Here is a 16,148-nt window from a genome sequence, read left to right as displayed (position 1 = left end):
ACCTAGACTAAAATAATTTTAACGTTTCCAAACAAGTCGGAAATAACACACAAAACGGAAAAAGGGATTCCTTGAAGCAAAATATATGCATCTATAAAAAGAGAAAAAATGTGTTAAATAGATGCCAAAGATATATTGTTAATGAAGCCTAAGTAGGGAAATGCACATGCATTATTATAAAAAAGAATGTCCTGTGTTGCAAATGTTTGAAACAATGTAGTACAGTTATGTTGGAACTGGATGTTTATATAGGATATGAATACAGTGAAAGGAGTCAAATTGGGCAGGTGAGTTGTAAAGAAAAATCAGCAAGAGATCAGGGTGTACAATTCACATAGTTACAGTTCTGATAGAAAATACAGTTGCATGGAGAAAAACAGCCAAAGTCAAACTGACCGAAAACCAAAACACAAACTGAAACAATGATATGACAAAGCCAATGTTATAGGTACAACACTGTAAACAACCTAGTTATACAAAGAATATTAATTGACATTAAAGTTTAAATAATGTTGGGTAAAGTAAAGGTCAACGTTTGACAAAGTGAAGCAAGAAATCAAATCTTTGGCATTAATTTCTAGGTATTTAGTTAAAAGTAATACAAAAAAGACACAATAATCCTTATTATTATGCCGTATTCCAAGCTTATTCAGCTGCTCCAATGAGAAGTCATACAAAGGCAGTCAGGAAGTTGCCGGCTGAGTACACGTGAGCAGATTTGCCTCAACTGGAATTTATTAAAGGTCATTCCAGGATCTTGAATAATAAATAACTGAGGAATTACAGATACAAATAAAGGCGAACTAGGGATTTAGAGAAAAAATGGCACGTACAAATACAGCTGCAGTGACCTAGAAAATAAGGTGCACAGTGTCAGACTGCAGTAGAAGAGTAGAAAATAAAGTTGTGAATGAGAATTTAAGATTTGAAAGGCTAAGGCCTTGAGAGTAATTTGAGTAGCCAATAATGCATTTCTGTGTTTTGATTCAAGCCTCTTTTCATGGTGTCCGTAGGATCCATTCAGTCACTTTGCATCCAAGGAGGAAAGTTCCCAATTCCCACCTCTGGGGTTTAGAGGTACGCAGTCAAACCCTATAAATTGGAATGCCCATGTTTTTACTAAGCAATGTTCCACCAGGAGCTGTTTTGTGCCAGATTTATGACCATTGTGAAAGTGCTCCTTTGTCTGGATTTTGAGCGGTTGTGTAGTGCTTCTGTCACAGGGAGAAATGTGTGCGCCTATCATGTTAAATATTGCAGCTTCACTCTTCATAACAGACTCAATCGTATCAACACCCTTATCAAGAATGACAATTATTAAGCAAGACTAATCAAAGGCATCAAATCTTCCTTACCAGACGATCTGAAAGTAGTAACATAAGTGCTGATGTTCTCTACACTGAGTTACAGAAACATGGTCTTATCTAGAATTCGTAAAATTAATTTTTTTATGCTCAAATCTTCCCTACATACAGCTGCCCCGTAATATAAAAAGTTAGACATTTCAAGCACATTACTCCAGTCCTTCACTTGTTGGGTTAGCTTTCTAGTGAAGGTAGATCCACTTTATACAGTGGCCTATACTGTTCACAAACTCATCCAAGCTCACAATACCACAAGAAATTAAAGATATCTAGTGGCGCTACCATTGTCCACTGCACTGGCTCTATATCTTTGGTCATACAGGTGTTAAAACAAAAAACACTTTAAATCAATCCATTTCTGGTTACGTGTCAAAGATTTGTAATTCACCTTGCCAAACATCCGCACATCCCCCACCTCTCTAACAGAGATTAAAACACTTCCAGCATTCCACAGCACAACCTGTCGGACTATGGTGCCGCTTTCTATACCGACAGCTCCAACCTCTTTGATCCCTAAGCCTGAACAATGATACCCAGATAACTTTCCTTTCTTGGGAGATTGTGAGTATTAATGAGTTTGTGTACAATAAAGGCTGTCTTAGATGGATCTTCCTTCAATAGCAAGCCAAGTAAAAGACAAAGCGAAGGACTGGGTATTGTGCTTGAAAAGTCCAACTCCTGACAATAGACGGGCAGTTTGCTCACTGAACTAAAAACTGCCTTCCTAATCAAACCAATGAAAGCGGGGTAAATCTCCATTAGCTTCATGTCGTTTTTACCTTGAAATGCCATTCCATAATAATACTTAAAAGTGGAAGTTGCTTGTGAGGAAATTCTAGAAATTAAGGGATATGCCTCATCATGTAAACTAGAAAATGTAGTGTCTCTGGGATTTAAGAAGACATGGGGCACACATGAAGGAGTGAAGACAGAACGGTAACACTGGGCAGGCCGATACATTTTTGTTTCATCATGGCAGCAACCTACCAAACACTTTGCCTCTCACCTTCACATGTGCAAGGTGCCAGTGTAGTGAGGTTCTGAACTATGATTTAACTAGGGCTCGGCAGACTGGTGCATGTCAGTCTTTGGGAGCATGAGTTTGGCTTGCAGCGAAAGCCCCTGCTCAAAATTTGGCCTCTTTCGGCCTAGCAGGAGCACGTGGAATCAAAGTCTTTTAAACAATAGGTAGGTTTTTGCTCAGATTGCCATCCTGGAATGGACTTTCACTTCTTTTCTGCATGAGGTGTATTTCTACAGCAGTAGTATCATTTAAAAAGGTGCATGGCTACTATTCATGTCACCAACTTTCCCTTGCTCATTTGACACCACTTTACTAATCTGACAGCATTTGTGCCTTGCACATATTGTCACATGGATTACTGGGACATCTCCATCTACCTTCAGCCCCCTATTTTTTGGATACTCGTCCGTAACACCCTACTGACCCTCTGGCTATGCTGCTGCTGTGTAGCTACCTACCTGTTTCAGCCCCTCTGGCTCCCACTCCACCTACACCGCTCGTGCATCAAAGTGGACCATCTATAGCACAGATCATCCAAGTAGATTGTTGCCTCTTTCTCCTGCTTCTAGCATAAAAAACTACAAAACAGAGCACGGGACCTGCACAGTAAATTACAATCTTATTTTACACACCGGTCTCCCACACCTCCCCCTTCACACTGGTAGGTGCTGCAATTCCAGACAAGATAGTAGCACCTTTTTGGTCACTCATACAGCATCAAAATGCTTCACGAGTAAGATCACAACAAATACAACACTGCCAACCAAGCACTACCAAACTGTGTAGCGTGCTACCCTTCGAAAATACACTGCAGCACCCCAGGGGGGTATGAAGCGCTAAATAAATGCTATAATACAATTTATAGCAGGCTGGATCTGCAATGTGCGTGGCAAGGGGCATCACAGAGCACTTTTTCAGTAGAGAATAATGTGTTGGTTCCAGCTCCTTCCCGCCAAATGTTAATTTCCTGAATGATACACTCAAGAGTTCTGTCCTTGTATTTCTGGTCACTGTGTCACACACCTAGACAAAGGAAAGCTGCTTTCATCACTCCATTAAGCACAATGGATTTCAACCAGTACTTTCTCATTACTGCTTCCCTATTTCAATGTATCTCCTGCTATCAGCCTAAACTGTTCCTATCCAGCCAAACCCCTGCCAATGTGTTCTCAGCTGCTTCTGAAAGCACAACAGGAGAAGGATACAATAAAAATAGTCAGCTTCAGCAAAGTTCCCAAATAAAGAGAGACTGCAAACTTAAGTGCTCAGCTAGACGCCTACCAACTGTGACCTAGTTAGCTTTCCACAATAAGTGATTCTTATTCCCTGTGACTGCCCCTTCACACAAGGAATTTCAAGCTTGGTGATAATTAGAAAATACAATTTTTAAAAGCTAGACTGGCATGTGTAAGATACACGAGGCAACTAGTGTTGACGAACTTTAACAAAGCAAGAATTATCTCACTGACTAGATAATCAATTAAGGTGAACGCACCTAATCCTGGGCTTTCCAGGGTACTGAACAAAAGTGTGCATGGGCCGGAGTGACACATGAATTATTATTATTATAGAAGCTTCTTTCAATTGTGTAGAATTGTGCTAGTGCTCAAACAGTCCAGGGCCTGGTCCTCTAAAACTTATTTCACCACGATATCAATCCCACAGCAGGGTTCGCCACCTGGTTCGTATATACTTACAACCGTTGGGACTAGCCATACATTGCAGTACAAGAGGAATTTTCAGACTGGTTATCAGGGATTAATTCTAGTACCATGCTTATGCAAGATCTTTACTGATCTAGTAAGAGAGCACTTCCTCGCCCTCTCCCAAGCAGATAGCCCTCATATGAAACCATAGGAGAAGATACTGGCTCCAGGACATCAAAGGACGGGTCAGGCCTGCTGCGACTGCACACACTTTGCAAGTGAACATTCGATTTGAATTTCACAAAACAAATGCAGTAGTAAAACAACGGTCTGGTCATACACAGATGATCACCAGACGCCACAATCAACTCAAAAACGTGTTTTTTGTGATCTCAAGCCCAAGTCTGTACTTCACGATCCCCAGTGTTTATCCAAAAACACATTCTATTTTTAAAAATACGTAAATAACACTTAAAGATAACAGCTACATATTTGAACTGAGAGACCATTTTCAGGAGAAAAAATAAAAAAAAAATAGCCATGAGCCATAATTATTATCCTCACCTTTTAAGAGTACACCATCAAAGAACAACCGTGGGTGTGTGCTAGGCTGTCAACTAATTTTAGTCCAGAAAAACAATATTTTTGGAACAACATGAAATGCGAATCCAAGGTTTGTCATGATGGGGGTGGGGAGAGAGCGGGTCATAAATAAATGTCGGACAAAAACATGACTAAAAAAAAAAATTTAAAAAAAAGGACTTACAAATACAAAAGTTTAACATTTTATAGTGTTAAGCTCTGGTGTATTTTCTGCCAGGCCCAGGAGTAGCACAGAGCACCATAAAAGGACGTGCTGTGAAAATCAAAATGCAGGTATTGAAAGATTGGTATCTTAGTGCTACGGTTCTGAACGCAGTGGTGTACAGTTGTTCTTCAGTCCCACAGGCTAGTGACAAAACAACTACAAAATGTATCTGCACCAGTTTTAGCACTGAAGCCCATTTGGACACAAGTCCAATATTCACACATACTGGCTGCTTCTCGATTACTAAACAGAGCACGTGCTGTCTGCTGTGATACATTTTGTTAGGTTACAGCGCGCTTAGTGCCCGAACACTTCTTAACATTGGCTGGCTTCATTGTGACTCATTTGTTGGTTTCTTATTTGTTAGCGTGTGTGGGCTCTTTTTCCCTTTTCTTCTATCTGTTCCTCCACTGGAGCACGGAAGCATTACTGTGACCTTACACTACTTGCTTGCTTTTCAAGTGCTACTTTTTGGTTTGTGTTCTCCAGCGGTCTATCTAGCGTGTTTCTCTTCACCTGTCCGCCCTGCTCTCACGTCTGTGCCTACCCGCTGTGAAGCGCCTGCTCTTGTGTACCCCGACCCACGTTTCTTTCTCACCTAGCCCCTTCCAGCTCAGTATGCTCTCTCGCCAGTTTGCTTTTCTCCCAGGATTTTTTTTTAAATCACTCGCAGAAATAGATTTCAAAACACCCCTGATGTCTGGTGGACATTATTTGCTCCCAGTATTACAAATGACGCTTAGTAGAATTGTACAATTGTAGAGTACTGAGATTGGGCTTGCAGAGACAGCATCTACAGGGCAGTACGTGTTTCCTTGTTGGTAGTCTAATGCCAGAGCAGATCCGCAGAGGCACTGGCAGCAATGTGAAAAATACTTACATTTCCTAACATCTTTTAATAACAGAGAACACTGGCTTTACCCGCTGGGTAAACCGGTGCACTCTGGGATGTAAGAAAACACACACAAAATATATTGTGAAAATACTTAGAACTTTAAGAAAAGGCCCTGTTCACCAAATAAGAACTTTGACAGTGTGAAAGGGCGTCTAAAATAGCAATTGTAAACATGTTGCGCCAAACCAACAATAATGATAGTGTGTGATAGCATAAGAGAAGACCAACAAATGTGTCAAACACAGCACAAAATCAAACACATCTGGATATCAGGATCAACGTTTAACTAATACCATAAACAATCCAAACAATGCAACAAGTAACCAAACAGCAAACTACTACAAGATCCTACTACAAGATCCTTTGGAAAAGTTAACAAAAACAAGCACAAACGTCCTATAGAAAAGCTGGTAGGAAATTATAGGGTATGGTCTGAAACAAATAAGCATATTTGTGTTCTTCATGCTAGCGCTCCGGAGGGGCTGTCTGATGGCCAGAGAGCCTCGAAAGACAGTAATGAATGTCTGCAAGTCGATGCTACACGTCTGTTTAGCAAAACTTCCACAACCACTCCTTGACTTCTCCTAGAGCCCAGCCAACCCTTACTTAAAAGGTGTTCTCCATTAAATGAACAAACGTCACCGCTTGTCATCTTGAATACTTTCTCACCACTATTCCCTGTCTGAAATAAAGGATACTGAAGAGAAACATCAGCTGTCCAGTATCAGCAGTATTTAAATTACATATAGCACCTGTCGAAGAGAGAAAACTCTACTGTGTGGAAATCTTTCAGTGTCCAAACAATGTTCCCAACAACCCACTGCACCCAGGCTGCATCATCCAACCTGCAGCGGCATGAGATGCGGCATTCGCTTTGACCACAGACCATACATCCCTCTATGTGCTCACAGGCAGATTTAAAGCACTTTCCTGTGCGTGTTCCTCCAAGCCTGAGTGCCTCCAAACAAATGCCTAGCTCTGGTTACCACCAGCCTTTTACAGGCATCCTCTCTGTCTACACGTGTCACCATGTATATTTAATATCGAAAGTAAACAAGGCCCGATGAGAGACAGTCGTCAGGAATGAGAGATAAAGGTCTCCATTTGCAGAATGCAGAAAAATGGCATTCTGCCAGGAGTAAAAACCTTGTGCATAGTCTCCACTTTCTGGCTTTGCAGTACACAGGAACTGAATGTCAGCAAGTCGAGAGTTCACCACATACAACCCATTGCCAGTGGTTCTCAACCTTTTGACGCCTGTGAACCCTACTTTATCATTACTGGAACCGTGGGATCCCCAATGAATAATTATTGGAATTTACAGCCCCCCACCACTAACTCATTACTGGAAGCCAAGGACCCCGGCCCAACCATTGTTGATGGTCCACAAAACAAAACACATAAAATAGGTAAATAATCATTCAAACAAATACACAAATGATAACACATTTTACTTAATTTGCAAACCAACATAACTAAAAAAAATATATACATTTTAATAGGAAGGTTGGAGCTTTTCTAAATTCAATAAAGGATACTAATTTGATTTTTAGCCCCCAAATTTAAAATTCCTTGACATTAACAGTACGTTTTAAAATGTCATTGTACGTTTAGCCACTTGATTTATATACACTTTATTAATATTCATTTTCTAAGCAGTGGCGGACCCCCTGATGAGGCTTCACAGACCCCCTGGGCTCCACGGGCCACAAGTTGCGAACCACTGCCTTAATGGATTAACAGACACTGCGCACATTTACCTGTAAATGACTTATTACCAATACAATACATTTTGTGAAAGGTATAGTGTTTCCCTCCAAGTTGGTCATGGTTCTCTACCACCCTTTTTAGGCATTTATTTCTAGCCTAGATCTAGTAGTGTAACCAGTGCTCAACAACAAATATTAGAACTTCCTGGACCATAGTGACAGATATGAAACTAATGCGACAGTTTTAGTTTGAGGATCTTAGACTCAAAGTATATGAAAGCAGCAAAGCCAATATATTCAGGTCGCTGTAAAGAAGCCAGGACAACAACAGTGCTAGCCTGCTAAATAGGAGGGAAGCTGTGGTCACAGCAAGAGTCTTTGATCATGTGTGAATCATTTTTTTTCTTTTCAGGAAGTAGGATTGAGATAACTAAACGAAACACCAGCAAAACAGACCTAAATAAACAAAAGGGTTTCTTACCACAATTGGGACTCCGATGTCAGGCCATAAGAGGTCGTCCGATGGCAGCTTAGGCGAATTCCAAACCACAACCACTTTATTTAAGTAAGGAAGCCCATTCAGCCTCTCCAGAGAGTTCATAAGCACTTCCTCCCGCTCATAGGTCAACATGACCACTGTGAACTGTTCGCGGGGCACATTGCCACCCAAGGCCGCTTGGAACTCTTTTCCAGATCCACCAGCCCCTCCCCCAATAGGTCGAAAACCAGTACCAGATCCTAAAAACTTAGCCTCGGAGGGCAAAACAGGGTCAAATGGCGTATGGGGGAAGAGATGAAAAGGACCTGGAGCTGTATTCCAGTTTCTATAAATATCCATTGCGGTGAGGGTGAAGTTACGGAGGTACTTTGGGGATGCGTAAGGTGGCTCAGTTTCCACAGGCCCTAGATCCAAATCCCCATTGTCAGCCATGTTAGGATCTGTCCCAGCTGCTTTACCAGACCGGTGAGGGATTTCGACCGCTGGTTCTTCCCGGATGGGAATCGCAGGTATTTGGATGCGAGTCCTTACGCTTGCCAAAACTGTATTGATGACACTGTCCGTGGTAGAGAAGTAGGTCTCCCACAGAAAGCGCCCTTGTCGCCTCATGGCAAGGAGATCATTGTCAGAGATGCTTCTCAGGAGGAAGTGCACCTCTGTGATGCGAGGCTTTGGTATGATTAATACTGCTTCTTGCCACTGAAGCAAGTCGTGGTAGGGCAGCTGGACGTGCTCACCAAAAATGACAGGAATGGCCCCCACCTCCAGCGCCTCGAAGAGCCTCATGGCGCACCCAGCGGAGATGAGGAGATGGGTGTCCCCAGGGGTGATAATCAGTGCAAATGTAGACAACTTCAGCAGCTCCAGACGATCTTCCCTTTCGCCACAAAGAGCCCACTCGGTGGGCAGACTTGCTTTTGGCTGGTTCTTACAGGTGAATTCCACTAAGACGAAATCCAACTTGCTGTCCTGGACTCCTTTCAAGGTGGTAATGATTCGATCATCGTAATCAGCTGGGGCATTGCCCTCGATTTCCTCTTCGAACGAGCGGGCCTCTTGCAGGCTGGAACGGAGTGATTCGATTTTTTCCCCCTGGAAACTAAATAGGTACTTTCGTTTCACTGGCACCTGCGGAGTTATCTCCAGAAAATTGGGCTCAGACATGGCATGAACCAGCGGAGACACAACTATGTCAAACCCCGGCCGGTACTGTACATCATAAAAAGTGGACTGGGCTATCATGGCACGTCCTGTGCTTATATTATAGAGAAAGTTTTGCGTTTCAGACTTCCGCGATAAGTTAATAATGAGATGGTTTCGACCATCCGTCCTCCAGTATGGCAGAGAGTGCAACTGCTGTTCTAGTTCAACAGGTTTTGGCATGGTAGGCTCCTGGATCTCGCCCACCAAAACAACATATATACAAGCAATATTCGCATTTTCAGTAACATAGACGTTAGTTCTGACTGAGGCCTCAAAGGCCTGCTTGACCAAAGAGTCCAAGAACCTACCAAAAAGATATTTATCACCATTATATACAAAAACTGGAAATCCAGAAGTAAGGGGGCAACGGGAGTAGTCGAAACAGTTGTGCAGCCTACAATTCCTGTTCGATTTTGGCAACGGCAAGTTAGAATCGTCTTTCTCTGGCAAAAGTCGAACCGGTAAGGAAAGCTTCGGCTGGTTTTGGGCCATAAGTTCCTTGTAAGAATGCTCGGTTTGGCTGATGACGTTCTTGAGCTGCAGGAGGTCCTGCTTGGCGTTTTCTATGCTCTTCTTGCATGCTTCAATCTTCAAATTCAGCTTGGCAATCTCACTGTTGAGTTCCTGGCGTTTGGCTTCCAGTTGGAGCAGCTCCTCGCTGACGGACTCGCGAATGCGGCAGAGGTCTTGCACATGCTTCACTTCGCACAGCTCGTTTCCTGTACGCGGACCAAAGATGCGCTTCCCAGCATCGTCTGCATCATCGATGGTGGTGAGATAGTAATGAGCAATCAAGGGGAAGAAAACCAGAATGATAAACAAAGTAAAGCTGAGCCATGTTAGCCTAATCCGGCTGGACCACCGCAACATCCAGGGCTGTCCTCCGTTCCCCACTCCCCCATTCCGCAGCATGGTATAACCAGTCATGAGTTCAAGAGTCTGGCCAACCAATCACGTTGGATCAGAAGCCATAACCGAAGCTTTTTCGGTACGGTTTCATTGATTTTTTTTCTTATTATTTCACTGTCTTTGTAAAGAGCCGATAAAATGGAAATTTCATTTTTCCGTACCAGCAAGGGCTGTTTCTAATGTATCTTTTCACTAAATGAGATAATAGCATGGTATTATCGCCTGGTCTTCGTTTGCTCCAAAGTTAGCATTAGTATGTTGCGGTCATGACAATATGTTGCAGGAAGTGCCCCGGAGAAGCACAGCAGGACCAAGGATGCTGTCGCCGACATCTTGCATCAGGTTGTCATTAAAACCTCGAATTAATTTAAAGTGGAGAAGGTAAGCCGGAGAAACAGATGCTTCAGCTCGCAGCAGGTCACCTGCCTCTGCAACATGACCAGTACTTGTCCATTTCTAAGAAAGAAGAAAAAAAACAATTTACAGAATGCAGTATGATATATGTGGGCACATATTGAAGCCACTGTCAGACACCTGGCTTCCTTCACAGTTTTAGATTCCAGCTTCTTGTGCCATAAACTCCAGTAAGTTGAAAACAATACCGCTCAGACATCACACAGGCAGCACACAGTCAACAAGCCTTCGGAAAGTTCAGAGCACTGGGAACCTGAAGCTCTATTACATACACACCTCTCTTCCATTCTCATTACTGCTCGCTCTAAATGATTCATGATTAACTCCGGCTGTCAACTAATGATTATTCGCATCTCAGTGTCTGTCATTCAGGATGAATATCCCTGGAAACGAGGTACTGTCACAAACTGTAAATGTGATTATACAGCTCCTTACGGCAGGTTACACAAATCATAAACATCGGAGTTTGTTTCATATGTTAAAAAATGCAATTATGTAGTTTTCCTTTATAAAAACATTATGTATAAAAATTGTTTGAACAATAAAATAAGCCTCAGCTGCGCACTGATTTAGCCTTCTCCGAAGGTATATGTGAAAATTAAAAGGTGTTTTGCCCGCATGAGTCTAGAAGAGGCAGTGTGGGTGGGATCGGGGTTCCTGAAGGGTTACTTTAGTGCACGGAGGCAGACAGGAAGTTCGCAGGCTTTTTTTAAAATAGGTTGGAGACAATAGGTTTACAAATAGGCTGCTCGGGTACGACGAACCGAACACTGGGGACGCAGCGTTTTTCACTTGAAACTGAAGGCGTTCTTTGACATTTCACAACTATGGGTCTTTGCACACATTACACGTGTTCTACTGCAGGATTCCTGCAGAGGTGAATTATACTGCTACGTTAAAAGGGCTGCTTTCTTAATAGTATCCGCTGTTAACAGGCATCGCTGCATTGGACTAACAATTACAATCTTGAGCCAGGCGTGAGCATTGCTAATGACAGCAGGCGTATGGTGGAAATCTGATTGGACAATAGATGCGAAATAATACTGAGGTACAGTGCTCAGCTGAGCTGTCGGACTGATGGCGTGGGAAAACGTAGATGTGCAAACAATTACGCATGGTGCGTAGCCCAGGAACGCATTGCTCAACCCTTTATCAATCTGCTCTGACAGAGCTTCGCATAACGTGCGAGGGAACCAGCTCACGCCTACTGCTCAATGTACCACGACATTTTAACGAAGCATCCTTCCAGCATACAACAGCCGCAAGCCTCTGCAATAGGCCTCAGGTAAGATTTACAGGAGTGCTGACCCAACACCAACACATTTTCAGAATATACGGCAGAAGGGCATGTAAATGGCTTGTTCAGGGTCATTCCCTTAAATGGGAGCGATTACTGCTAAGGAGGGGGCGGGGGGTATCCTGAGAACTGTCAGTCTTCTCACAGCACCTAAAGTCAGGTTCCAGTGCGAATTTTCAAAACTTGCCTTCTCACAGCGACTGAATGCACTGAGACTAAAAAAATATATGCCTTAAAGGGCCACTGTCAGTCTGTGTGTGTAGTGATGGCTCTTCTGTTAACCAGGTGATGGGCCTGCGTGTGTGGCATGAACACAGCGATTCACAACTTACTGCTTGCTGAAAGCCACACAGAAGCTAACGAGAATCCCTTTACAACCGCATGTGTGGACTGGTGGAATCGCACTGTAACTGGGAGAATTCCACGTGCTCTCTTTGCAAAAAATAAATGTTCCCCAAAAATGAAAATAGAACAAAATCTGATCAGCAGTGTATACAAAATGGGTAAGTGCGCTCTGAAGACGTCATAGTGCTGCAGAAAGCGACCCTACCAAGTCTATTTCATTCAAAACAAATGAACACAGCCAGATAAACTTATATGAGAATGGTTGGCGCTCACTGTCTTTACATAGGAGAAATGAAACAACCACGTGGCCTCCGGATGTTTCCACCAATCAGATGGCGGTGATGACACAGATACATGGAGGAAGCAAATATTGCCTCTCCACAGTACCAGCGCTACCAAGTGGCTGCCACAGTTGTGCTAAAGCTTCACAAAACAACTGAATCAATAACTAAGCCAGGTTTCTAGGAATGGATGGAGTCAGAAAACCACACGAACTTTGTGACAAGGCCTCGACAGCGATAGGACATTATCGTGTGCATAAATGACATACATATTCACGACAGTAGACACAATCAGCGCGATCTCGCCCAGTGAAGACCCTTTCAGCACCGGCAAAATAACAAAAAGGTCTGGGACAAAATACGGACAAAGCGTTTGCAGGGGGATACACAAGAAAAACCAGACCCTTTTGCGGTTTAGTTTTTTGTTCCCTTGAGCCATTTATGGTGGAATGAAATTAAGTATAGTGGGCATACGTCTCAATGAATAGGCATCCTTAATTGGTATGTCCATTTTCTAACTCTGCCCTGCATGAAAGGATCACTGCGTGGTCAGGATGACGCTACTAGAGCACAATAGCACTATTGCATAAGGAGCACAATAGCACTATTGCACAAGGAGCACAATAGCACTATTGCACAAGAGCTTCTCACAGATTTTCAACATTTTATGCAATAGTTTACATGCGACGAAGTCAGCAGTTAGTTAAGTGTATTTTTTATGTAATGGCTAGATAGGATGAAAAATAATATGTAGCCTTTCCCGTGTGCATAGTGAAAACAATGGAAGGGTTAGCAAGAGGCAAACACACTTAAGTATGTATGCCAGAAAGGGCTCTATTTCATTAACTTGAAATGCTACTGGGGTGGATTTCATGGCAACTTCAAAGCTGGCTGGTTGGCTGGCTTGCTTGCTGCACAGGTTTTTTTTTGGGGGGTGGGGGGGTCGCCAAAGAAAACAAATATTCGGGATCAAATTTATATTTGGGATAAGGAACACAAACAACCACAATACCTTCACATACATACTGTACATATGGCAGGGTAAAGTAGTTAAAAAGGCACTGGCTTTTCTCATAATAGATGTTAACACTTGATAGCAATTCCCCTTCCCACTACACGCATGACACGTTATGGAAAATAGCCACATGTGAAAGATTCGTTTAAAGAAATACAAGGGTTTCAAAACTACAGGGTAGATTGTCGACTTGGCAGGCAATGTTTGTTTTCTCTGTCCACTGAACAGTAGCGCCTGGAGAATAGTTAATGGTCTTTTTGGGGAGTGAACCAAGCAAAGAGAGAGTGACATCTACATTGAAATCGTGGCACACAATGATCTGTCTCAGTATGCTACCAAATGATACTAAAGACATGCTCCAGGTAACCGAGGGTTCCCTTACTCACTTTACCATATAGTCAATGGACATAACAAAATATATGTATTTCCTTAGTGTTCAGTGCATACTGCCACATTACAGTAATCAGAAAATGCACGGGTTTACAACACCTACTAAACAAGAGCTAATTACAGCGAGCCCTAATGTTATAAAAAGTTGCCAGGGGTTTCCGGAAGCAATGTTAGTGTGTAAAGATTATCCAGTTGGGAGGTATAAGTTTAAAGCAGCTGCATAAACCAATAGCTTACCAAAGATACCAAGGGCCCTGCTACAAGCAAGGACAATGACCACTGAGTACCGCTCGGGAAGTAAAATTCAGCAATTATTAGGATTCAATGGACCACTCAGAGGTCTGGGCCCTGGTGCCACTGCACCTGCTCCACCAATAGTAGGTAAGCCCCTGGTACTGACATAGAAAGCTACTCGACCAATTGAATAATGATCAAATTGAGAGCTAGTTAATCCACTTTTCTCTACTAGTCAAATGGCAACCACTGGAATACAAAGAAAGAAACGATCAAGAAGCCAGTTTCATTCCAAGGTTTCTGTAAAAGGAACATTTAACCAGATCAGTTGGGTTAAACATGCATTGGGTTGAGTTTATATGGCTACGTTCTGGCATCCTATGCCAGGCATATATATCCATTCGTACTTGCATTTCATGTCTGCCTCAACACCATATACACAGACAGCGCAATGCCAAGTACATTCTGTTATTAGATTTTTTTGTAGTGGTGTGCTGACAGATCCACTTAGTGGATCACAAGTATCAGTTTGATACCATATTTCTATGCTTGTTGGAAAGTAACTTCAATCGTTTCAAAGAATCGTTAATATTTCATCTAACACCTCGTACCCTGCCTTCATCTTTACACTGGTATCATGTCTCTCGGCCCCAACACAGAACCACAGTGGCCTTCCGCTAACATGGCTCAACTCTCCCTTCTGCATCTTCGAGCGCCCTCGCATCCTTCTGCACCCCATTCACCCCAAGTTCCACCTCATACCCCGCTCGTCACCACCTCAAGCTCGCCATGCGTCCCTTCTCGGCCACAAGTAAACACCGCCCATGCGCTCCTGACTCACGCTCACATACCGAGCCGGCCTGGAGCACCCCTGCCCCCCACATCTCCGCCCCGGGCTCGAGGCAGCCCCCTCTCCACCCAGGTTTCACCATGCCCTCCTCCACCCCCACTTACCCTGACCCCGGGATTGCCTTACAGCACACGGCTTACTTTCACCCAGACCCCACACCCCACCTACCATGACACCCTCACCCAACCTCCCCCACACTCCGGCCCCTCCAGCCGCAGCCCCACGGGCTGGGGGACATGCCCACGCCTGACGGAGCGTGCTCCCCACACCCTCGAGCGTTGGCTCGCCTTCCCTCGGGCTCGCCCCGCGGCGGCACACGCTTTGCTGCTCACACTCCCTCCCCACATGCCCTGACCCGAGGGCTGCTCACCTCGCGGCCGGCACCGGAGGCTGCACGCTGGCACGCTCCTCTGCATGGCGGCCGGTCCTGCCCACGGTCTCTAGCCGCGCCGGTGCACGGCCTCAGCCGGTCCAGGGGCTGCGCTGCACGCCGGTGCCCCTCCTGCCGCCGGGGATCCGCGGGGCTTCTGTAACCCGTTCGCTGCAGGACTCGCGGGCACTGCGCATGCGCGCGCATGCGAGCCTCCAGAGGTGCCAGATCTGAACGATAAAAACAAGCACGATTTCTCCTGGAAAAGGAGTGCAAAACAAGCTCAAGTCCTACCACAAGAGCCCGAAACAAGGCCGGCCCCCCACAACGAGGAGAACGGGTTAGAAAAGAAGACAATTAATACGAGAACCAACCCTTCCGCTAGCATCAAATTGGATTTAGAGTGCGTTAGTCTAAACCATGTAAAAAGAAACGTGTCACTACCGCTGGTGTTGATTTCGGAGTACGCTCTAGACTTGACATTTTAGGTGGCTGTAGATTTAGCTTGTGGCGTTATGGCCAGAGCTGTTGACTTTGGAAGAAGGAACCGGGTTAGGGTCTCGGCGTCAGCACAGTATACTGTGATTCTGTGCACATCCTGTAATCTCCCCGTGCCTATAAAAAGGGAATGTGATCTTGTGTAATATACATGTAAAGCATTGCAATACACATGGATTGATATCGCGCTATAAAAAAACTGTAAAAAATAAAAAATCCTCAGTTGGAAAGTGTCATCTTCTCTTCCTTGGAATCTTTTTCAACCCATCCTCAGTGTAATAAATTAATTGCAAAGCATAAATGGTATTAGTATATTATTTGTGCAAACAGCAGTATAAATGACATTGTTTGAAAACAAATAGTAAAAATTAATTTCGTACTCCTCCATGGATCCGAG

The 16,148-nt window shown here is 43.8% G+C and overlaps 1 protein-coding gene across 1 annotated transcript in view; it reads right to left on the bottom strand.

Moving 5' to 3' along the window:
- Positions 1-15,481, bottom strand: part of EXTL3 (exostosin like glycosyltransferase 3) — a 211,961-nt gene extending 196,480 nt beyond the window's left edge. Inside the window, exons 1-2 of the mRNA XM_069233782.1 lie at positions 15,254-15,481; positions 7,928-10,513 (exon numbers count right to left, since the gene is read on the bottom strand). Of these exons, the coding sequence (XP_069089883.1) occupies positions 7,928-10,075 (2,148 nt within the window). The 5' untranslated portion in view covers positions 10,076-10,513; positions 15,254-15,481. The remainder of the gene's footprint in view (positions 1-7,927; positions 10,514-15,253) is intronic.
- Between the last annotated feature and the right edge of the window lie 667 nt (positions 15,482-16,148).

The sequence above is a fragment of the Pleurodeles waltl genome, chromosome 5, assembly GCF_031143425.1.
Source record: "Pleurodeles waltl isolate 20211129_DDA chromosome 5, aPleWal1.hap1.20221129, whole genome shotgun sequence".
NCBI classification, from domain to species: domain Eukaryota; kingdom Metazoa; phylum Chordata; class Amphibia; order Caudata; family Salamandridae; genus Pleurodeles; species Pleurodeles waltl.
Note: the sequence above shows the minus strand (reverse complement) of the source record. Positions and strands in the feature narration are given on the sequence as shown.